The 24974-nt window shown below is 39.2% G+C and overlaps 2 protein-coding genes and 1 pseudogene across 2 annotated transcripts; all 3 read left to right on the top strand.

The window, feature by feature from the left end:
* Positions 1-2160: 2160 nt before the first annotated feature.
* Positions 2161-5192, top strand: Spf30 (Splicing factor 30). Its single transcript, XM_017138500.2, has 3 exons — positions 2161-2318; positions 4407-4825; positions 4880-5192. The coding sequence occupies exons 1-3, from the start codon at positions 2277-2279 to the stop codon at positions 5148-5150; spliced, it is 732 nt and encodes a 243-aa protein (XP_016993989.1). The 5' UTR covers positions 2161-2276; the 3' UTR covers positions 5151-5192.
* A 5570-nt stretch (positions 5193-10762) lies between these two features.
* LOC138912853 (uncharacterized) lies at positions 10763-23200 on the top strand. Its single transcript, XM_070214368.1, has 3 exons — positions 10763-10818; positions 14428-19556; positions 23060-23200. The coding sequence occupies exons 1-2, from the start codon at positions 10763-10765 to the stop codon at positions 15191-15193; spliced, it is 822 nt and encodes a 273-aa protein (XP_070070469.1). The 3' UTR covers positions 15194-19556; positions 23060-23200.
* On the top strand, positions 22509-23638 carry LOC108069569 (probable small nuclear ribonucleoprotein Sm D1; annotated as a pseudogene).
* The last annotated feature ends 1336 nt before the right edge of the window (positions 23639-24974 follow it).

Below are 24974 nucleotides of genomic sequence, written 5' to 3'. Positions count from 1 at the left end.
TCCCGTTAGACTAACACGAAATTATTTCCCTCTTAATTTGCCTCGATGTACATCAAATTTTACTCTGCATGAGCCCTTTCGCGTTCAATGTATCAACATCTTCAACATCTAACGCTATATTAAAAACCAAAATATTATCTCATTTGCTTCAATCTTAGTTTTTAGCCATTATAATCTTTATGTGTCCTGTCTCTATTTGTTTCATGTATTTTTCCCGCGAACTCGCATTTTTGCCCTAATTCATAAAGGGTTCCGCGCGTAACAAGCACGTGGTATCGTTGGGCCACTTGTTTGTACTGCTCGTAGTGCATCAACGTCCATCACATAAAACTAAGTTTTCATCTGGCAACACCGGGTTGTTGGTCCAACAACCCTTGCAAACGGCTCGGAACTCAGAAAATGATCTTATCGTTAAAAGAGATATTGCTATAATTGTTTTAGGTAATGACCAACATCCAGCGTATTTTTATCTTGGCAGGACCGAGCAACTGATGTACCAAAACATTACATGCATTTCTACTTGTTTTAGAATTTTCTAAACGCATTCTTCCCCCGAAATTGGCCAAATTGTTTATTTAAAAAGGATATGGTCAAAGAAGCGCATGGCGGTAATGTGCTATAAATATGTGAAAGTGTCAAAACGTCTCTAATTTGCAGAAATTCTTGTAATTAGTTTTAGGTTGTAATAGAGGTGAAGAAACATCTATGTTTGGGAAACATCGGTAACATCGATGAACATGAACTTGCGAAACGTCGTAAAAGTTTTCTTAAAAATTACACATACTACACGTATAATGCCGTCTCCTCACTGATATACATTTTGTAGTATTTTTTCGGTATTCAAAAAATGATATTTCCTGTCCGCAGCAAATACAGCATGCAGCATTTATCATTTCGAAAACAGATGTGCTTTGGTTTTAAATTCAAAATATTCAAAGCCAACAAAAATTATATTATTTTTGTCATGTGTTTTCCGCTCAAAAATAGCTAGAGAAAAAGCACAGACACGGAAACACAAAGGCAAGCGTTGAAAGCTTTTTAGGAGGAAGACATTTTTCAAAACCTGAAATATAGGCATAATTTCTTAAATACTACTATCCGCAAGCAGGAGATTTTAACAAACAACTGTATTGATCATGATATGCACGCACATTAGATATATGTTTGGAATAATTGTATTGTTAATTTTGCAATCCTTCGGTGGTCTTAGTGTAATAATCGGTATGGTGGTTTGTTGCCTCTTACTTCCTGTAACAAAACTAATGGCAAACGATTGGTCAGCTTTTGTTAACTGCAGTTATACGTAATTTTTTTCTGCAGGGAATCCATCTATTGTGGGCCTTGTTTATTTCGATAATCCTGCGATGGTCGTTTTGTCGATAGTCAAAAAATACTCAGTTATATGGTATTTTAGGCACGAGAATATCGAAATGTAGTATTATTTATTATCAAATTCTCATTTCTCCCACCGTTAGAACCACTTGAAAATATATGGGAAAAATGTAAGATATACAAAAAAATGTCAAAATGCTACATTCAGCTCTGGTAAGGAAACGGCATAGCCGTACAAATTTTGTCGAAAAAAATCGTTCTCCCTTTTTTAGTATTGTCTAATTATAAATTTCGTTAAAATAATTGGTTAAAATAAATGGAGAGCCAAACATGAAATGAACTGTTGAAATCTAAAAAAAAACTTTTTGATCGAAGGCAACAGTGCGTATGGGTAATAAACTTTGAAGCCAATTCGCAGACCCTAAAACGCGATTTAGAAAGAAAAATTCGCTTGGTATACCAAGTGGCGGATCTAGGATTTTGTTCACAAAACAATTTTTTTGTTGCATACTTTTTGAATACCAAAATATCTTTGATAGTTCACCCGAGTGGGGGAGATATATCACCAATATCACGCCCGTGGGGTCGCGCACTTTTTTTTCTAAACATCGATGTTTCTCCACCTCTAATTGTAATCCATTTTATCCTCTCCCTTCAGTTTCAGGGTTGTTTGTGCCGATCAGCTGCGCGCTAAATTTTCAGAACCAAAATAAATTGTGAACCATCCGTTCAACGGTTGCTTAATGGATCTTAGTGTGGAAAGGCTATTACAATCAATTTGCAAGCAAGCTTCTTCGTAGGAACCGGACATTTGCTGTATGACACATAATATTCTTTGTCGATCGTTCCAAATCAATGAAATTTGAGGATTTTGGCGCTCTCTAAGACCCTTATTATGATTAATTTCATTCGGCACCTACTTAGTATAGTTGTTTTTTAGTTAAATGGCGGACGATCTTCAAAACTATAAATTGCAACTGCAACAGGTACGTTTGAAAAAGTGAGTTATATGTATTATAGTATTAAATATATTGTCGCTGCAAATAACATAACATAACATGGCACATATCCATACACAAATTTATACATATGTATACATACATATTTGTATGCATCTTCTTTCACCCTCCCAATAAATTATTGAAAAACCATAGACAAGGCCCATAACAGTATTTATTTGGTCTATTGAATCACTAAACATTTTAATTTTAGACTTACAGTGGCTCACAGCTTATTTCAACCAGTCTACACCAAAAACTTTAACAGCCCATAAAAACTAAACAAAACATGTTATCAAAATAATTTAAACGCAGAATACATCTATGATGATACACATTAGTGTATAATAATGTTATGATTTTTTAAATATTTTACAAATATTTTTTATGAATTAATTACAAAAAAAGCCCAAAAAAAAAGGCCACAGCTTATTTCAACCAGTTAACAAAAAATCGAATAAATTAACATAGTGGCCAATAACTTTTTTTTTTTAATTTGGCATGACTACCCTTTTGTTTACCAACAATTTAAAGTTAACTTTAGCGTTCGCCGCTAGGCGTAGGGCTCATTTGGATACACACGAGAAACTCACTTATTAGTGTCCTTTTTATGTTTGAAAAAATGTATTTGAAAGAAATACTTGAATTTTGATACATTTGAGTCGGAAAAATATATCTAAGCGGAGAAAATCCCAATGACGAGCCTAAATTGGGAAGTCAAATTGCTATTTTAAAGTCTAACGGCGAACGCTAATTGTTTTGGGCCTATAAGTGTTAAACAGGTCCTTCCATAATTTCTATTTTTTTACTTCGCGATTAAGATTTGAGTTCATCTTCACATTCAAAAGGATAAATGAATTAAAAACTGCAACGATTTTGAAATATAAATTAATTTTTGATTTAACTAAAGAAATGACCCATGGGAAGTGCATATTCTTTCGCAGATTCAGCTCATCCAGAGCTGTCGAAAGCTAATGATTATGAATTAAATGTGTCTTAACATTACCACAAAACAAAATTGGAAGTCCACTTAACGAAAAAATGTTAGAAAACACAATATTTTTAGACGAAACTATGCCAAAAGTCCTTCCCAAGGGTCGGGAGAAGTTTTTACTTGAAAACAACAACAAAAGGCATTGTATCCATGTAAAGTTAACTTTAAATTGTTGGTAAACAAAAGGGTAGTCATGCCAAATTAAAAAAAAAAAGTTATTGCCCACTATGTTAATTTATTCGATTTTTTTGTTAACTGGTTGAAATAAGCTGTGGCCTTTTTCTTGGGCTTTTTTTGTAATTAATTCATAAAAAATATTTGTAAAATATTTAAAAAATCATAACGTTATTATACACTAATGTGTATCATCATAGATGTATTCTGCGTTTAAATTATTTTGATAACATTTTTTGTTTAGTTTTTATGGGCTGTTAAAGTTTTTGGTGTAGACTGGTTGAAATAAGCTGTGAGCCACTGTACATACACGAGCCAGAAAAAGTATGCGTACAAATATTTATTTTGCAGGACCCTACCCCTCCTTAATGCACTTTCAGACCAACAAAAGAAACATTAAAAAATCATTATACCCGTTACTCGTAGAGTAAAAGGGTATATTGTATTCGTGCAAAAGTATGTAACAGGGAGAAGGAAGCGTTTCCGACCCTATAAAGTATATATATTCTTGATCAGGGTCACTAGCCGAGTCGGATATGGCTAATCCGTCTGTCTGTCCGTATGAACGCTGAGATCTCGGAAACTACAAAAGCTAGAAGGTTAAGATTTTCCACACATATTTTTTGGGCCTCCTACGCAACGCAAGTTTACTTCAGCCACGCCCCCTCTTATGCCCACTAACGATTTTAAAATGTGTCTGACGCCCACACCTTTAAAGATTTTCGAGAAGTATAAATGCAATTTTGTTGTGTTTATTTATATCTATCGAAATGTAGAAGACATTTTTCAAATCGGACCATTCATTTAAAAGTTATACGCAATCAAAAATAATGTGTATATCCATCTTGGTACACCAACCCGACTATAGCGTTCTCTCTTGTTTTAATTATTAATATTACAATTTTCAGGTGGAAGCAGCTCTTCAAACTGATCCAGAAAATGACGAGCTATTAAAACTCAAAAGTGATCTTGGCGAAGTTATTACCCTTACTCGCGATCTGATACAAACTCAACTAGAAGAACAGCATAAATCTTCATATGTGGAGCCGTCGTCAACTAAAACAGCGTCCTCAAACTATTTCGACGAAATTGAAGCTGCTCTTTTAGAAGCAGAAAAATTAGTTTCAGCTGCTAAGATTTGGAAGATTGGAGATAAGTGTCAAGCTAAATGGAAGGAGGATCGTCAGTACTACGACGCTACTATTGAAGATATATCAAACAATGGAGAAGTCAGTGTAATTTTTGATGCCTATCAAAATCGGTCAACGACACATGTCAACGAGCTGAGAGAACGCACTACTCGGAACGAAGTTTTTCCTTCTAATAAGTATAATTTATATCTGCAACTATAAGTCAAAAGTTTGTAACATGTTTTTTACAGGCGTCACAGACCCAATCAAAAAGAATACTTAAAAAAACGCAAGCAAAAAAAACAACAGCGATTCAAAGATTTGGAAGAGGAACGTGAATCAGACAAAAATAAATGGCTTAATTTTACCACAAAAAATCAAAAAAAGAACGGAGTGAAAGCTAAAAGTATATTTGCCTCTCCTGATAATGTAAGCGGCAGAGTAGGAGTCGGTACGTGCGGAACCGCAGGAAAAGGAATGACTGATTTTACTGTGGGCGAAAAATATAGGAAGGGTCTTTAACCTGGTAAATTAAATAATTAAAATAAAATGTTAAAACACCGAGATGTATAGATATTTTTATTATTTCTGTAGAAGCCATAAGTGGTCAGATCCTGATCTTTTTGACATATATAGTATATAATAGAATTATATACTACCTGCAATAAACAGATATCTTTTGGGAAAGTTTCAATTCCATAGCTTAAAAACCAAGAGATTAGTTCGAAATACGAAGAATGTTGAAAGTTTCAACTTAAAACATACGCAGGGATCGCAAATAAGAGTTAACTTATTAAAAAAAAAATTGACAAATAAGTCTTACTTTTATAATAAAAATTGAAAATTAAGATTAAATTGAAATAACTCTTGAACCGTGGGGTACATTGGTTTAACATTTATATAAATATAACACTAGTTTACAGCCGAAATGCTCCCCAGCAATTGATGGCACATTCAGTTAGTGTTGGACCTCTAGACCACGAAAATAGCATTAATTTTTTTTTCGATGGCACAGTTTTTTTTTAAAGATTTTTAAAAGTTCGAAATGTTAAATTTCTGACTTTTTTCGAATTTCTTCTTATATCTCGGCAGATATCCACTCGATGGGCCAGTTTTAGTTTTATTTTAAAGTAAATAGATCAGAGTTTAACTTTGCCATACAGATCAATATGATTGGATAAGTAATGGCAGCGCAGAAGCTCGACAAAGATGGAAAATGTGTTTTTAGGTCGACTGTAAGTCGGCTGTATATATCGTAAAAACTCGAAATAAATCCGTTGAAAAATCGTAATGGGTACAAACTTAAAGTTTAGATCCTACCGAATAAAACAAGCCGGATATGGACCAAATCCATGGAAATCCGGATTTATGGTGGATTTTTAAAGTTCGGATTTTTCCACTTTTTTCGGTTGACAGAGTCCAAATTTAAGATTTATCATAGGCGGCGACATAATTTAATTTAATTTTTAATTTAACTGTCTGTCTGTCTGTCTGTCTGTCTGTCTGTCTGTCTGTCTGTCTGTCTGTCTGTCTGTCTGTCTGTCTGTCTGTCTGTCTGTCTGTCTGTCTGTCTGTCTGTCTGTCTGTCTGTCTGTCTGTCTGTCTGTCTGTCTGTCTGTCTGTCTGTCTGTCTGTCTGTCTGTCTGTCTGTCTGTCTGTCTGTCTGTCTGTCTGTCTGTCTGTCTGTCTGTCTGTCTGTCTGTCTGTCTGTCTGTCTGTCTGTCTGTCTGTCTGTCTGTCTGTCTGTCTGTCTGTCTGTCTGTCTGTCTGTCTGTCTGTCTGTCTGTCTGTCTGTCTGTCTGTCTGTCTGTCTGTCTGTCTGTCTGTCTGTCTGTCTGTCTGTCTGTCTGTCTGTCTGTCTGTCTGTCTGTCTGTCTGTCTGTCTGTCTGTCTGTCTGTCTGTCTGTCTGTCTGTCTGTCTGTCTGTCTGTCTGTCTGTCTGTCTGTCTGTCTGTCTGTCTGTCTGTCTGTCTGTCTGTCTGTCTGTCTGTCTGTCTGTCTGTCTGTCTGTCTGTCTGTCTGTCTGTCTGTCTGTCTGTCTGTCTGTCTGTCTGTCTGTCTGTCTGTCTGTCTGTCTGTCTGTCTGTCTGTCTGTCTGTCTGTCTGTCTGTCTGTCTGTCTGTCTGTCTGTCTGTCTGTCTGTCTGTCTGTCTGTCTGTCTGTCTGTCTGTCTGTCTGTCTGTCTGTCTGTCTGTCTGTCTGTCTGTCTGTCTGTCTGTCTGTCTGTCTGTCTGTCTGTCTGTCTGTCTGTCTGTCTGTCTGTCTGTCTGTCTGTCTGTCTGTCTGTCTGTCTGTCTGTCTGTCTGTCTGTCTGTCTGTCTGTCTGTCTGTCTGTCTGTCTGTCTGTCTGTCTGTCTGTCTGTCTGTCTGTCTGTCTGTCTGTCTGTCTGTCTGTCTGTCTGTCTGTCTGTCTGTCTGTCTGTCTGTCTGTCTGTCTGTCTGTCTGTCTGTCTGTCTGTCTGTCTGTCTGTCTGTCTGTCTGTCTGTCTGTCTGTCTGTCTGTCTGTCTGTCTGTCTGTCTGTCTGTCTGTCTGTCTGTCTGTCTGTCTGTCTGTCTGTCTGTCTGTCTGTCTGTCTGTCTGTCTGTCTGTCTGTCTGTCTGTCTGTCTGTCTGTCTGTCTGTCTGTCTGTCTGTCTGTCTGTCTGTCTGTCTGTCTGTCTGTCTGTCTGTCTGTCTGTCTGTCTGTCTGTCTGTCTGTCTGTCTGTCTGTCTGTCTGTCTGTCTGTCTGTCTGTCTGTCTGTCTGTCTGTCTGTCTGTCTGTCTGTCTGTCTGTCTGTCTGTCTGTCTGTCTGTCTGTCTGTCTGTCTGTCTGTCTGTCGAAATTAAAAAGTTATACGCAATCAAAAAATTGTATATATCCATCTCCCTCGCACTGCCTTTAGCAGAGTAACGGGTATTAGATAGTCGGGGCACAAACCCGACTATAGCGTTTTCTCTTGTTCTTATTGTTTGTAACTAGCATTACGAACCCAACAAGATTCCAGCGTACATCAAGCGAGTTGCAACCGAACGGTTGCATTTCAAACAGCAGCACCAAGAGATCCAACAATGACCCACCGACTCACCTAGCGTCGCACCAACTCACCCACGCGGCCTACTAACCTACACAGCAGCGTATTCTGCAGGCACAGCAAAGTTCGTCTACTACAGTGCACGACTTACAATCACTAAATGGCACAGCGAAAATGCGGACAACAACTTGCCGCAACACAACCCAATCGCCTATTCTCTAGACGAAGCTTCCGCCTGATCTAAGTAGTATATAAGCATGTACCAACAAACCAATAAATCAATAAACCAGACTACTATTATATAGCCGTAAAATTGAAAATCTGCTGTGATAGTCCGATCGTAATGAGTAATACACTAAATTAAAGGTAATGCTAAAACTTAAAGGAATGCATACCAAGACCTCAAGAAAATCAATTGGTTTGGGAGAGAAAGCGGTGAAAGTGTAAGTGAAAATTTAGAAATTTGGATTTGTTGGGGCCGGTGGGGAAAATTGGCCCCCCGGACTACGTTATTTGTATTTCTACTGAAAATGCGCTTAATATGAGGGGTCATATAAGTAAATCGGACGCTCCGTTCAAAAGAAAACAAATTTGCGGGGGCCTAGTCAAAATGAAAATTTAATTCTGTTTGTCAGTTTGTCCAAAACATGTTGTTCTAAAAATTTGATATGACGTTCATCACATCGATATAAAAAATTTTTGTTCTACCACAACAGCGGAACCCAGCCGGGTACCAGCAAGGCAGCCACTGTTACGCATCAGTAGCTCAAGGCCAAGGTCAGTCGGGCTCGTTTTATTCTCGGCAAGATTGCCAATAATGAGGCAGAGGGCAAGACTGGACTGGCAGGTATTATTATAAAGAATAACTATAACGCACTTCTATGCCCCAATCTTAGCACACCGGATCTAGCAGTTCCCAGATTCGTGGCGCCGGATGGAACATCGATGGTGATAGCCTCAGCCTACATGGCCCATGATGAACCGGCTCCACCTGAGCCAGTCATCAAGCTGCGGCAATGGGCGGAAGACACTTTGACGACCCTGGTGCTCGGATGCGACGCTAACGCGAGACACACACTTTGGGGAAGCTCGGAAACTAACGAAAGGGGTGAGTCTCTTTTTGATAATATTATTTGCCGCAACATCACCATATGTAATAGATGTAACACACCCACCTTTATATTCCCAAGCACTAGGGAATTTCAGGGATGGGAAGAGGTGTTAGACCTCACTTTACAGACAGAATTTAGTAGACATAAAGTTGAAAAGTTCATAGTGTCGAAACAAAATTCCTTTTCAGATCACAGGTACATTTTCTTCGAAATTTCGATTCCGATTAGCAAACCGGAACCGAAACGTAACCCCCGTAGGACAAACTGGGACAAATTCGGTAAGATTGTCTACTCGAAAATTAGCAACAGAAGAATACGGGTACAAACCTCTACGACGACCCTGGACAAGGAAGTAGAGGACCTAACAAACATTCTAAACAATGCATATAAGGAAACCTGCAAGGTTTCATACTCTAAGAAACAACACCCTTTATGGTGGACCAAAGAGCTTTGCACTCTGAGAAAGATGGCAAGAAAAGCATATAACTCCAGCTATGCTACCAAGGAATGGGAGCCATACAAAGAAGCACAAAAAGCATACAAAAAAGCGATATACGCAGCCAAGAAAGACTCTTAGAGGACTTACTGCGAATCGATCGAAGGTATTAAAGACTCGGCTAGACTAAGCAAGGTCCTTGCTAAAGGGTATAACAGCCCAACTTTAATACACAAAGAATTGGGTTCAGCGACTACAACAGTGGAAGAATCTATAGAGACACTAGTGGATACAGACTTTCCAGGCAGCCTTCGAGAAAAGCCAGCACCTACTGAAGGTCAGAGGGCTTATCAACCAACACACACAAGGGATATCATTGAACCATTGAAAAAATCAACTGGGCGATAAACTCTTTCGATAAATATAAGAGTCCGGGGCCAGACGGCATTTTCCCGGCTATGCTTCAAGCAACACAGGTCAGCATCAATAGGTGGCTGCAAGCCATTTACACGGCTTGCATCAGACCAGCACACATACCGCTTCTATGGAAGGAAGCCAAAGTTGTATTTATACCAAAACCAGGAAGAAGAGGTCATATCCTAGCAAAGGATTACAGGCCAATCAGACTCATCTCCTTCCTAATGAAAACGCTGGAACGAATGATCGATATTCATATCCGGGAAAACACAGAGAAGCAGCATCTATCGGACGCTCAGCATGCGCACCGAAAGGGCAGATCGACAGAAACGGCACTACACGAAGTAGTCTGCCACATAGAAAAATCGCTACATTTTAACCAATATACAATGGCCACCTTCTTATACCATACCATACCACACCATTAATCCATACTGAGCTCCCTCCTCTCGATCGGCATTGAAGGAGACATCAGACCTTGGATCGGAGTTATGCTCACGAGCAGGACGATAACAGCCGAACTGAGTGGCACTTACCTCACACGCTTTGTGAAGAGAGGCACACCTCAGGGCGGGGTTCTATCGCCACTGTTCTGGCTTATCAACATGAACGACATATTGAGAGAACTCAATAGCGGAGGAGTAAAAGTAGTAGCCTACGCAGACGACGTAGTGTTGTTAGTATCAGGACCATTCCCAGATGTCATTAGTAACATAATGACGGGCGCCCTTACCGCCGAGTAAAACCGAACTAATGCTCTTCACGCGAAGAACAAAGATCCCAACATACCTCAAACCAAAAATAGATGGAATCGAACTCGAGCTATCGGGTAAAGCTAAGTATCTAGGAGTGATACTAACCCCGAAGCTCTCGTGGAAACTGAACATCACGGAACGAGTGAGAAAGGCCAGTATAGCATTCTACTCCTGCAGGAAAATGTTCGGCAAAAACTGGGGTATACACCCTAAGATAATATTATGGATTTACACAGCAGTGGTAAGACCAATTCTCACATACGGGGCACTAGTCTGGTGGCCAGCCCTGACAAGAGCATACAATATTACCAAGCTGACAAGAATACAGAGATCAGCTTGCGGGCATTAAGAGGGCATTAAGATCATGCCCGGCTGCCGCGTTGAACACTATTCTGGATATAATGCCTATAGAACTTTTTATAAAGGATTCGCCAGAGTGCGGCCAGACTGAAGGCAAGTGAGTGCTGGAAAGGCTACCACACAGGGCACTGCCGTATCTTAGAGGACAGCAACTATCTGGCAAAGAACAAAACGGACTATATGATAGCTGAGATACGATTTGGAAACGGATTTACGACTACCTTTCCAACGAGGGAAGGCTGGGAGAATGACAGAGTAACCGGACAAGATGAGGTATCACTCTACACTGACGGCTCCAAGATGGACTATGCTGTATGGGCTGGAATTTTCGCTGAAAGCTGGGGGATAGAATCGAAATTGCACCTCCCAGAATCAGTTTTTCAGGCTGAGGTACTTGCTATTTTAGAAGCAGCCAAGCTTTCTATTCAGCAATGCCTCAGGAATACCAAGGTAAGGATATACTCTGATAGCCAAGCGGCTATCAAATCTCTCGCAGCAGCAAGAACCAACTCGACACTAGTAGCCGAATGTAAGTCGGCTCTTAACATACTAGCAACAAACAACCATGTACAGATAACATGGGTGCCAGGGCACAACGATATACCAGGAAACGAAAAGACGGATGAACTTGCACGAATGGGGTCGGCAGACGACTGTGAGGAGTTAAATAACTCCGCACAAATAAACACAAGAAATACATGGAGAACTACATGGAGACCGGCCGCACTTTGGACTTTAGTGTAGTGCCGTGTGCAGATGGCGAAAGGTCGAACGGTAAAACCGCGGACTCTGGACCCTGAAGTGGAGAGTTGGAGAGAGAGTTGGGAGAGTACCAACCCAGAGAGAGAGAGAGCAAAGAGAGGCGTCAGAGCGAGACGGCACTAGCCTGAGGGAGAGACGAGAGAGCGCAGGCGTGCCGTGAGCAAGGAATTAGCGGTACAGCGCCGCACTTTGGACCCGAGAGTGGTGCCGCGCGCAGAGGGCGAAAGGTCGAACGGTAAAACCGTGCACTTTGGACCCTGAATTGGAAATATGAAAAGGAGAGGCCGAGGGGGACCAGTCATCGAGCATCAAATCGCGGGTGAACAACGTCTCGTAAAGTCAAAGTCAAGGAGAAACAGCCGTGGAAGTCTCCGAATTGCGACACAGGTAGCTGAGGTCCTTCAAGGCAACGCACTGCTAAGTCTGCAGAACATCAAGGTTGGCCGTAGTACCGACCATCACGACTTTATTGGCTGTAATACCGATTAGTCCGGCTACGTTGGCTGTAATACCGGTCAGTTTAGCTGCATTGGCTGTAAATACCGATCAGGCTTGCTGTGCCGGCTGTAATACCGACTAGGCCGGCTACATTGGCTGTAATACCGATTAGTCCAGCTGCGTCGGCCGTAATAACGACTCACAATAGAAATGCTTCACATCATAAACACACCTACAAACATTAGGCTCAACTTTAAAACAGACACAGACAATTGCGGACATATATACAGACACTTGCTAGAAAAGAACAGAGTTAGTTTACAACTCCACGGCGGACAGATCGGACGTCGTGCGCTTTGATTTAAAAGCAATGTATGTATAAACAAGGTAAAATGTTTTTATGTCATTAAATGTAATAATTGTTAATATATGTAGCCCCTGAAGATTGGGAAAAAACAAAAAAAAAGGACCCAGACCTCGAGCCAGCCAAACCAATCGTTTGATAAAATCAAAAAGGTCGCCAAACACCAACAACTTAACCAACGGAAGGCACGCCGTAAACATAAACAGGATGGTTTATGCAAAACTGAAAACAACATATAACGACGAAACGAAGATGATCATCAAACGCTTCCAAACCAAATCGATGCAGATGGCCAAACTTCAGTCGAGTACAAAATTCCTAAGTTTATTCAACGCACAACCAGACTTGACCAAATATTTACATCGAACAAACAAACACCAAAACACATAAGAGAACTTATAGACAGACATACTCACTTTTTCCAAACAAAATTACTAAACATTCTTATTAAACTGAGGCATAACATTTTAAAAGAACAATCGAAACAACTCACGATCACAAAAACAACGCTTATCAACGCGCTGAAGAGCGAAGATGCAGAAGAGTTTTTTGAGAGCGAACAGCTGCTAGAACAAACAAAAACAAAAGTCTGGAGAGAGACTCAACAAAAGAAACACGAAAATCTGAGACAGGAACGAAAGTCTAAGGTTTATGGCAACAACAACAACGGAACGAAATGGTTTGTAAACAGAACAAACACTGAGTTCCCGCCAGACGTGGAAGCACTCTTAGGAAAAGGTCCAAAGTTCGCACTCCCAATAGCAGCAAAGAAATTCCCGCTCTTACAATGCATAGCTGACGGAGAGGAACTAGTGCAAAGCAACAACGAAAAAGAGACTCAAGCGTCTCTTAAGTGACGCTTTGACAAGACACAGGCTGACAGCTAGGGACCATGTCATATTGGACACAGTGGGACAAACCCAAGATTTCTTACGAAAAAATAGGGACATAATAATTTTGAACGCAGATAAAGGAAACGTGACCGTCGCCATGAAAAAAGATGACTACAAACACAGAATGACAACCCTGTTGGAGGATTTAGGTATTTACCGAAAACTACGACAGGATCCCACACTAAAGTTACAAAGTAAAAATAATCAATTGGTAGAAAAATTAATCAAATTAGAAATTATAACAAATAGGGAAAAATATAAGCTCACAACACACACAGCCTTACCCCCTAGAATCTATGGAGTACCAAAAATTCACAAACCTGACATGCCTCTGAGACCAATTTGCTCGATGATAAATTCGCCTAGCTATAATCTCTGTAAATTCATGTCCAACATTTTAAAAAACTTGACAACAAAATCTTCGTTCAACGTTAAAAGTGCAATAGAGTTCAAAGTCAGAGTCAATAATACGTATATACGTGACGATGAATGTCTTGTATCGTTTGATGTTGTATCGTTGTTTCCTAGTATACCCACTGAGTTAGCCATACAAGTAATTCAATCAAAATAGGAAATGATTGAAGAATTCACCAGCATACCAAAGAAATTGTTTGTAGAAATCGTTAAGAATCGTCGTCGTAGTCGGACGTGTACTTTATCGCTCCTCCATCTGATCGAACTTTACCCGTGTAAACTACATCGATTAATGGCGAATCCGGACATCTGACAATTTTTCGGTGATCTTTATCATACTGACAAGTTTTGATAGCTAAAAGACAGTGACTTTATACGTAATTCGAATGATTACAATATAATCAGAAAACGTTTTGTGTTTTTGCTTTGTTGTTCTACTCTATTCTCGAGTTTACCGCAAACTTCTACACTGGTGTTGTTGTTAGTGCATTTGCTCTCTTATCGTTTCGGCGCGAGCATCACACGCGCGGAAAGCTTATCACTGACCAAACTGCAAGCTGCGCTTTCTACATCTACATCTAAATCTACGTTGTTTTCTACACGTATTTAATTGACAATTTTCTCAATTATTTCGCTATGTCTGCCTGCTGCATGAAACCTTGCCTTTTAAATGGCAAAATCACCTCCCGCCAACCCACAATTGGTTGCTGGCTGTGTAATAACATTGCTCACCCTAAATGTGCCGACCTTGGACACAGTGCTGGTCTAGTCGCAGACCGTACTAAATCCAATTCTGGCCTGGATTGGACCTGCCCCAGTTGCCATCATATTAAAGTCAATATTTCATAAAGCAAACTGATCTGGAGTACCAGTCCTTACTAGCTGGATTTAAGGACATATTTAATAGGTTTGAAAAGGCTGAATCCAACTTTAAAGGCCGAATCCTGGCAGCTGCTTCCCACAATGCTGTCGCTACCTTGGATCACGTTCCCGTTGCTGCCGATTCTGGACCGGACACCGGAGCATCTTCTTGTCTGCAATCCACGGCTCATTCATCTACTGCTTCTACTGCTGTCAGCTCTGGTTATGTTCCAACACTGGAATCCTACCGCTTGGCTACCAGTAATGCCTCTACTGTTGTTGCTGACGGCTGCGCGGCAGACGCCTCCCCTGGACTTACACCTGCCGCGGCCTCCTTTGGACCGCCCGATCCCATCGCACCTGCTGATCTACATCCCGTCAACTTTGACCAGGCATCTACGTCGCATGCTGCTGCAGTTGGCTCTGGCATAATTTTGACGCCTGCTAATACGAACACGAGCCCATCACAGTCAACCTTATGTGGAGTAGCGCAAAGGGTTCCCATGCCCTTATCGGGCGTTGCACAAAAAAAACTAATTTTTGTCTCCCGCCTTAATCCTGGCGCTTCTGAAGATGACGTCAAAAACTACCTGAGCAGCAAACTGAATGTTTCTCGATCCGTACTTACCGTCTTGAAGTTCAAGTTTAAGCAGAGACGTGAGATATCTTCGTTTAAAATTGGACTTCCTGAGGAACATCTTGATAAGGTTCTAGATGTTTTATATGGCCTGAACATGTAATTGTTCACGAATATGTACACAAGCATAATCCTCGGGTTCACGGGCCTCAGATTCCTTCAACCAATGCTTCAAAAAACTAAATAATTCTTTTTCTCTACACTACCAGAACGTTCGCAGTTTATTGGGCAAACTTAGTAAACTGCACGTGAACAGTGTCTCCTTTAATGCCAATGTGATTGCTTTTACCGAAACGTGGCTTAATTCTTCTGTGTCTGACTGCGAAATCTTTGCTGGTAATTATGTTATCTATAGATGTGACCGCTCAGTGCGTCTTGGTGGTGGTGTTCTCATTGCCGTCAAGTCCAATCTTGTCTCTCAACGTATTCCGATAATTGGTACGGATAGTACATTAGAGTTTGTCGCTGTTCGGATTAAGCTTCATGATTATTTTGTTTTCGTATCATGCTCATACATTCCTCCCCGGTCTGATATTAGCCTCTACCTCCGACACTTGGATCAAATACAGAGTATTCATACTACCCTTGGCGATAACGATCATCGTATTGTTATGGGTGACTTTAATCTCCCCGCCCTTTCTTGGATGCCCTCAACTGATTCAAGTGTACTTGTGCCTACCACAGCGCATGAGTTTGTACACGGTCTTATTGATCTTTCATTAGGTCAACTGAACTCAGTCATTAACTGCTCTAGCAAAGTTTTAGACCTTATTTTTGCCTCGGAGTTCGCAAATGCATATGTAACTCGAATTAGCCCTCTCTCCAATCCTGAAGATGCGTATCATCCCACACTTGAGGTTACTTTAGAAGCATCAGCTCCTTTACTGTCATGTCCCGAAATCGAACCAGCAACTTTTCGCTGTTTTCGTAGAGCTAAATTTGCTGAAATGAATAGGCACTGGAAACGCGTCTCATAAGCCTCCGTGGTTCTCTCGTCGACTCTCTTTCCTTAAAAACACCATGTCTAGACTTTTTAAGAAATATAAGAGAACTGGGCTGCAAGTTGACCATTCTAGGTATCTAATTGCTCGTTCCAATTTTTTAGTCCACAATTCCGATTTTTACAACAGTTACCTAAACCGTTGCAGAATCGAATTCCAAGACAATCCCAAGCAGTTCTTCGCATTTGTTAATTCGAAACGAAAATCGCAACTATTTCCATCATGCCTTCATCTTGATACAATATCCGCCTCTAGCGACTCCGATATTGCGAACTTATTCGCACAATTCTTCCAGTCCACGTACTCTTCTTTTAGTTACGATAACACCTCTTCCTACCCATACCCTCTACCTCATTCCAACTGCTTTTTCACTCCCCTAATTAGTGAGGACGATGTTTTACAAAATTTGCACACAATCAAGACGTCTTTCTCTTCTGGCCCTGATCTTGTACCGAGCTGTATCTTGAAAAAATGTGCTGATGCCTTGTGCAAACCGCTATCTAAACTGTTTCAAATATCCTTCCTTCATTCATTTTTCCCTGAAGTTTGGAAGGAATCTTTTATCATTCCACTTCATAAAAAGATTGCAAAACTAAGCGCAATTCCCAAGTTTTTCGAACAGCTTATTACCGCTCAGCTACAGCACCAATGCAGCTTAGTAATGTCCCCAACTCAGCATGGCTTTATGAAACGAAGATCAACGACTACAAATCTTCTTGAGTTTACTTCAGTCATCCGAAGCGCTTTTAAAAATGATAATCAAACCGATGTTATTTTTACGGACTTCAGTAAAGCCTTCGATTCCGTGAACCATCAGTTATTATTGAAAAAATTAACACTATTAGGATTCCCGATCACGTTGACTAAGTGGATCTCAGCCTACCTGACGAACCGAACTCAAAGAATTGCTTTTAAAAGCACAGTCTCAAACCTTGTTCACGTGACCTCTGGTGTTCCGCAAGGGAGCCACCTTGGACCCTTACTGTTTGGAATTTTCATAAATGACTTGCCCCAAGTTGTTCTCTCTGCTCATGTTATGATGTATGCTGACGACGTAAAACTCTGTTTGCCGTTATCGAATCCCGATTCCCAGGCACTTTTGCAAGCTGATCTGAACAATCTGAATTCATGGTGCATCCAAAATTTGTTGTTTTTAAACAATTCTAAATGTAACTTTATGTCCTTTTATCGGAAGAAGCTTCTCCTATCTACATATTCTATTGGGTCGAATGAACTTGAACGCATAAATTCGTTACAGACCTTGGAGTGTTATTCAACCACAACTTAAATTTCTCTAATCACATTGGTATCATAGTTAGTAAAACAAAAGGCGTTTTTGCCTTTGTTAAGCGTTGGTCGAAGGAATTTGAGGACCCCTACACCACAAAACATTTATACATTTCCTTGGTTCGTCCAATTCTTGAATACTGCTCGTGTGTTTGGTCACCCCAATATACCATTTATCAGGACCTTATCGAGTCGGTACAGAAACAGTTCCTTTTGTTTGCTCTACGTGGTTTAAACTGGGAAACACATCGACACCTGCCATCGTACGTGGATAGACTGCGTCTACTTAACCTGCCCTCCCTCAAGGATCGTCGAACGTGCCATGGTGTTATGTTCCTGCACAAATTAATTACTGGACTTGTAAATTCAAGCTACCTTCTTGGTCAAATTCGTTTCTCCATTCCTGTAAGGTCTACTCGGCACTTTCGACCAATTGCCCTCGATATTTGTAAAACTAACTTTGAGTTACATGATCCATTTCGCGTTTTATGTTCGCAATATAATGAACTGTATTTTTTGATATTCTCGGAATGCTCTGTTAATTTAATTGTAACAAACATCCTAACTTACCTGTCCCTGCCCCCTTCCACTTGATGTGAGTAGGGTACTATGTTTATGTTGGCAGATATTTGCTAACTTTAAATAAATAAATAAATAAAAAAAAAAAAATAAAAAATATTACGGTTCTGCATAACAGAAAACAGGTACTTTAGATATGAAGACAACATTTACACGCAACTTAAAGGACTACCGATGGGATCCCCGGCATAACCAATTATAGCGGACATCATAATGGAGGAAGTACTCGCCAGAGTTCAAAACACGAGGCTACTTAGCAAATATGTGGACGATTTATTTGCTATAGTGAAGAAAGAAGACGTCCAAAAAACATTGGACACATTAAACTCATACCACAAGGACATAAAATTCACAATGGAAATGGAAGTAGAGGACAAATTACCGTTTCTAGACTCATTGGTATGCAAAGTGAACAATAGGATTAAATTAGATTGGTACCAAAAACCAACATCATCAGGCAGAATAATCAATTACCACTCAAAGCACCCCCGTAACATGATTATAAACACAGCAAAAAATCAAATTAGAAGAATTTTAAACACCAGCGACGAAATATTCCACGAGAAAAACAGGATGCGAATTTGGACAATCCTTAAAAACAATGACTTTCCAAACGCAATAATACACAAAATGACACAAGTATATTACGAGGAAGAGAAAAACAAAATAGATATGGGCAAACCAAAAACTTACAAATCTGTGATATATGTACCTGGATTCTCCGACAGACTAAAATCGTCGAACATATATGACAAAGGAAACATCAGAATACCACACAAACCAGCCCAAATAACGAATATTTTCTTCTCTAACATGAAAAGCAAAATAGAAAAATTAGACAAAAATAATTTGATTTACAAGATTCCGTGTGCAGGAGACAAAAATACAACCTGTGATAAAGTATATGTTGGCACGACTAAATGTAAATTAAAAACGAGAATCTCTGGACATCGATCGGACATGAACAAAATACACGAAATAAACAGCCAAAAAACAGCACTCGCGACACACTGTAAAAGTACCGGTCACAGGCCAGATTTCGATGCAGTAAGCATATTACAACAAGAAGAACATTACAACAAACGACTCGCAATAGAAATGCTTCACATCATAAACACACCTACAAACATTAGGCTCAACTTTAAAACAGACACAGACAATTGCGGACACTTGCTAGAAAAGAACAGAGTTAGTTTACAACTCCACGGCGGACAGATCGGACGTCGTGCGCTTTGATTTAAAAGCAATGTATGTATAAACAAGGTTAAATGTTTTTATGTCATTAAATATAATAATTGTTAATATATGTAGCCCCTGAAGACGATCTCCGGAGGAGATCGAAATATATTGGGAAAAACCAAAAATAAGGCACCCAGACCTCGAGCCAGCCAAACCAATCGTTTGATGCTTACACTATGCAACAGCAAAAATTTACCTCGATATTTTGAATTTATTTTTGAATTTGTTACGAATTCTCTATTTAAACTGCGTTTTCCAAACAGTCTCCGGCGCAAGGATTCCTAACACAAGGACTTTAAAGTTCGAGAAATGCTGCAATTAGCAAACTTTCCGGAGGTATCACAGGAAAACGGATTCATGGTTTGTATTGATGTTAAAGTTTTTTAAAAGATACACTCTTTATCTTTCAAACCCCATACTTCGATCTTAAGGTTTGTTACGTACGCCCTCTTCTTCAATATATTTGATGGAGAAAGATGCACGTAGAAAACAACAACGAATCTCAAGGAAAAGGGAGGGGGACAATCGAGTTGTTGACTCACCTTAAACAAGCAAAGCTATATGCAATTTGACGATCTTTTGGGTGGCATACGGTCAGAACAACGACCGCGATCGACCTACTGGTAACCCTACACCAGCAGTTGGAAAAGTGCATCAGTCGGGCATTGACACTACCCATAGGGGAAAACACAGGTGGGAAGACCTAAATAACCCAATTTATCACGGGGACTGAGAAAAAGCCTTAAAGACGGAAGACAAGACCGAAACGATAGAAGTAAGTCCTGAAGGAAGTTCTTCCGTGCAGCCCACGATTTCCACTGAGGGAAGTCCTGTTAAATCCTAACTCCTAGCCAACGTGATTAATACAGTAAAAATAATTGATCACAAGGATGACATTCAGGACGTGAACCAAAACCTTAAGATTGTCATCGTTACATTTGCTTTCTTGATCATCTTGAAAGTGGTCAAAATGTACAAGCGATTTGTACAAGGACGCAGGGACCAAAAGCACGCCCTGGAACAGGCGATATGCCGCCAGGTCTAAAAGACAATAAAGTGCAAGAAACAGGCCCCAAAACCATAACAAAAATAGAGGAAAATTAAATGCCTTAATTACAGCATTTATGAATGCAAGTGCAACAACAACGATACAAAGTGAAGTAGTGTTTGCACGTATATACATATATATATGTGAGACTACCCTTCAGTTCCAGATGTCACTTTTCCCTCAGTAATCACCAAAGGAAAGCCCGAGGACATGTCATTTGTACCTTAGGACGAACCGAGGATGCCACATAGAGAAAATTGTATGGGAGTTCCGCTTTTTCCTTCAGTACAATTCAAAGGAAATTTTTTCGAAGTCCCCGGGGATATACCAAGGGCCTTATACGAAATTGTCCTTTGAGATGTCACCAACCGGTGACATGTCCCTTATGATTTCACGAGGGACATTCAGAACTTGTCCAATGGGTTGTCACTTAGGAAAATCCATCATCGTGTCACCTTGTGTCATAGGTGATTTCATGGATGACTTTTTAAAAATGTCATTAGCAATTTCATTTACAAAAAAAATCTTTCCTTGCATTATATAAAATAAGAAACATACAAATTTATTTTGAATTTTTATTGGCTCTTTCGTTTTATAAATTGTATTTTGTGTTCAATTGTTTTACTTAGATTTTCGTACAATTAATTATAAATAATACCCCTTGTTTTTTTTTTGCTTTTAATATTAATGAATTTGTCCTCATGAATTTGCCAAAGGATCCTGAAAAAAATAAAGACAGACATATGTTTTAAAAATATGTTTTACTTGTATATTTTTATATTTACCTTTTTAAATCAAGTAGAGATCGCAGCGAGATCCTAAGCATTTTTAGCGCTGGCCACGGGAAATGCATTTGGTAAACACTTGTACAATTTTTTAAATCGCCAATTACAAATTGTCTACGCACAAATTTAAGCACAGTCAAAAAATACAGCCAGTCATGATTTTGCTTTCCCGTTTTCTTTTGATTCATCGTCGCTTTTGCCGCGTGCCAATGCTTCTATGTATACCCTTTCTATTGAGTAAAGATACAAATTTTAATATTTTATTATTTAAAAAATATTATGGACCAATTGGACTTTTGGAATATTATAAAATCAATTTAAACAATAAACTAAATTAGTTAAATTAATTTTTGAAGTAAACTCAATTTAAGTTTATAAAACGAAATTAATTTTTTTATTTCGGAATACAAAAAAGGGTCCTAAAATGAAAGGGCATACACATGCAATTTTACTGGCCAAATTTTGGTTGCTAACTGAACATAACTGTAAAGCGAAAAAGAGAATGACGCACTATAGGCTGGATGACCACTTTTTGTGGCCTTAATTAATAACTTAAAAACGAAGCTACAATTTAAAGGTATTTTTTTTTTAATTGCATATATAATATTAAATTTACGTTTTTTATGAAAAAATAAGCATGGTCACGCCTTTTTTCAAAAAAAAAATTTTTTTATGACAAAAATAAACTTTAAAAATTATATTTTTGTATTGTTTTGTTTATAATAAAAAAAATATAATTACCAAAAAAAATCGAGTGACTTCCATTTTTTTGTTTTAATTATTAAAGTTTAGTTAGTTTAATTATTAGAGTTTTAATTATTAAAATCAATATAAGAAACACAAAAAATTAAAAAATACTTTTTAACAAAGTTATTCTTTTGAAAAGATGGTGTTAAAAAATTTTGTAATTACTAATATATAATTAGAAAGATACCTGTATACCGTTCATTAAAAATATCATCGCAATTGACATTTGTGCACCAATTTTGCGTGTGTTTTGCCGTTTTAGGTCGAGGCCTTTAAATACAGATTTTGGAAAAAGTGTGCAAAAGTGGACCTTCAAATTATATTCATATGACAAGAATCGAAATCCCCACAACCCAGTATAAATATTAAGGTGAAACTAGGTCACATTCTCTTTGTTTGTCTATTTAAAGATGAGTTTTTATTTCGAATTGTTAAAAGTTAAAGGGGTATAAATAAATTGTCAATTGCAAAGAAACCGCATTATATTTTAACACTTAAAATATACAAATAATTAGTTTAATCCACTCTCTTTCGATGCCGTAAAGCACCGGTTGTTATAATCGTTCTAAATTGCTCTTTGAATTAATTTAAAAGTTCTTGTTTTTATTAAATTATTTGATCCACGTGCGCCCGTCACTGCCAACAGCTGTTTTAACAGCCTGTACCTTAACAGTGCGAGCCTCTGTTAAAATTTCTGGTATGTAACATTAAAGTCTGATGTTATCCTAACAGAATGACATCATTGGATCCTAATTTTAAGGACTTTCAAAAAATTACTTTTGGCCACCTAAAGTGGTCATCCAGCCTATAGTATGCCGAAATTTGTCACTGTTAGCGTCGAGTGCAGGCAAATTATAAGACAAGGAAAGAGAGCGCAATATATAAATATCAGCCTCTCTTTCTTTCATGTCGACGCTGCGCCGACTGCTCTGCTGACGTCGACAGCGGCCGAGCGTTTGGCCTAAGGAATTGTCACCGACATGGGACGCCAGGACTGAAGGGTATTATTTTAGAGACACTTTTACGGTAAAAAGCTTATTTCAAAGACTTTTTCATGTTTTGGGGACTGTCCCTGAAAAAAATCGGCATATATAGTTAATTTTGAGGACATTTTCAATTTACAGCAAAATCCACAAACTTTTTCGTTCAACTCTTACTATTTCAAAAAATTTGTCAAGAGTTTAAAATAAGTAATCAATAAAAAATAAAAATCAATAAAAAATCACCACAACCACCAAATCCCAAGTAAACTGCCGGCATTGTTTGTGCTCGTTTTTTTGCAGAAAATCCCGGAAAAACAAATAAAACCATGAAATTAGTAAGATTCCTGATGAAAAAATTAGTCATGAGACTGTGACTATTGAGCTGAAGAACGGCACCCAGATCCACGGCACCATTACCGGCGTGGATGTGGCCATGAACACCCACCTGAAGAGCGTTTGGATGACGATCAAGAACCGGGACCCCGTCCACCTGGAGACCCTGAGCATTCGCGGCAACAACATCAGGTACTTCATACTGCCTGCCGCTGGAGACGCTCCTGATAGACGACACCCCGAAGTCGAAGACAAAAAAGAAGGACAGCGGCCGCGTGGGAAATCGCGGCAGGGGAAGAGGCGCCCGCGGACGAGGCGGTCCAAAGGGTCGCGGAAGGGGCCGAGCATCGGGTCGACGTTAATTTTTGTAACCGTTACACCTAATAAACAATATTCGATAAATATAGAATATAAATATTCTTTGGATAAATCTATCAGATGACCATTTATCATCTATTACAAATTTGTAAAGGGATATTAACAAAATCCATTTTTCTAGTAGCCCATGAAAAGTGTGTAAAATCCTTCGGAAAATATTTGTTAAAGAGATCACCTTTTATGAACTGTAATTATTGAATAACAGATAAAAACATGATGTAATGTTTTTAAAATCGAAATTAAATTCTTTATACAACGGTATATATTAATAAACCGTTTTTTAAATAATCTCAATATATGTGCTTAGCCACTTTTAAGGACACACATTAGTTCGCCCGTTTTCTAAGTATTTCGTTAGTGTTTTCAATTCATATATTTTTATTGCGATACAGAACTACAAAATTTTTAAAGTTAATAGCCATTTAGGTCATAATTTAACCCAAAAGTTATTATTTAATAAAGTGTATATAAAATAAAACGATCGATGTGGCAACACTGCACAAATATATAAGAAATAGCTCTTTTGAGGACTGAAACAATGGAATGAAATTGATATATATAGGTTATTTTGGGATCACTTATATATCGACACTTTCAAAGACAATGATCCCAAAAGTTCTATATAGAATGGGAAATAGAATGGAACGCCTGTATGCCTGTTATACAAGGCCAGAAACGATGGAAATTTACATAGTATAGAACAACAAAGATGTTTGTCATCAAATATGGGGACACATACTTTAAAATAAATACATTGAAATGAAACTACTTTTATTTATACAACTGAAAGGTTTTTATTTAATTCATTTTTAATACAGCTGAAAATTTAATACTATTTTGTATTACAACGCGAATACTTGTGATTGCAGGGAAATTTGATATTTTATTTTTGGCGACGACGAAAGGAAGTCTGCGCAATGAGATTCATATAACAACTGACTCTTTAATTTCAATATATAAACGCTTAAGCCTAACTTAACGAAAGGGGCGAAAGACGGGGCGAATTCGCGAGCGCGATTAAAGCTTTATTGCGCTCCCGCTCCCGCCTTACACTATTCAACATATTTCATTATAAAAGCGCAAAGTGCGCAAACACCGCCCCCTCTGAAGGACCAACGTCTTCAGCACGCCACAGGAATCACCGCCAGCCTATGGACCGCTCGCCGATACGTCGTATCCTATGTTTTGACGTCCGCCACTCGGACCTTGCCGTCAGCGCCGACGTGCACCGCCACGATCCGACCGATCATCCACTGCTGCGGCGGAAGATTGTCGTCGGCGACGACGACGAGAGCTCCCACGGCGACGTTTGGAACCTCCTGGTGCCACTTGTTTTTCGCCTCGAGGCTCGAGACCTACTCCCGGGACCATCGCTGCCAAAACCTGTGCCTGAGACACGAGACACTGCGCCATCGTCGCAAGCAGGTTGGGCTGACTTGGTCCGGGAGCGCTGCTGAGGGTGGAGCTAGTAGGGGCCCGCCGATCAGGAGATGGCCTGGGCTTA

This window comes from Drosophila takahashii, chromosome 3L (genome assembly GCF_030179915.1).
Source record: "Drosophila takahashii strain IR98-3 E-12201 chromosome 3L, DtakHiC1v2, whole genome shotgun sequence".
NCBI classification, from domain to species: domain Eukaryota; kingdom Metazoa; phylum Arthropoda; class Insecta; order Diptera; family Drosophilidae; genus Drosophila; species Drosophila takahashii.
The sequence above is the reverse complement of the archived record's forward strand: the minus strand, read 5'-3'. Positions and strand labels throughout refer to the sequence as shown.

Coding starts and splice junctions, on each gene's coding strand:
- Spf30 (XM_017138500.2), top strand. CDS start 2,277: ATGGCGGACGATCTTCAAAACTATAAATTGCAACTGCAACAG. Junction 2,319..4,406: donor ATAAATTGCAACTGCAACAG/GTACGTTTGAAA, acceptor TACAATTTTCAG/GTGGAAGCAGCTCTTCAAAC. Junction 4,826..4,879: donor GAAGTTTTTCCTTCTAATAA/GTATAATTTATA, acceptor TGTTTTTTACAG/GCGTCACAGACCCAATCAAA.
- LOC138912853 (XM_070214368.1), top strand. CDS start 10,763: ATGCCTATAGAACTTTTTATAAAGGATTCGCCAGAGTGCGGCCAGACT. Junction 10,819..14,427: donor TGCGGCCAGACTGAAGGCAA/GTGAGTGCTGGA, acceptor ATCATATTAAAG/TCAATATTTCATAAAGCAAA.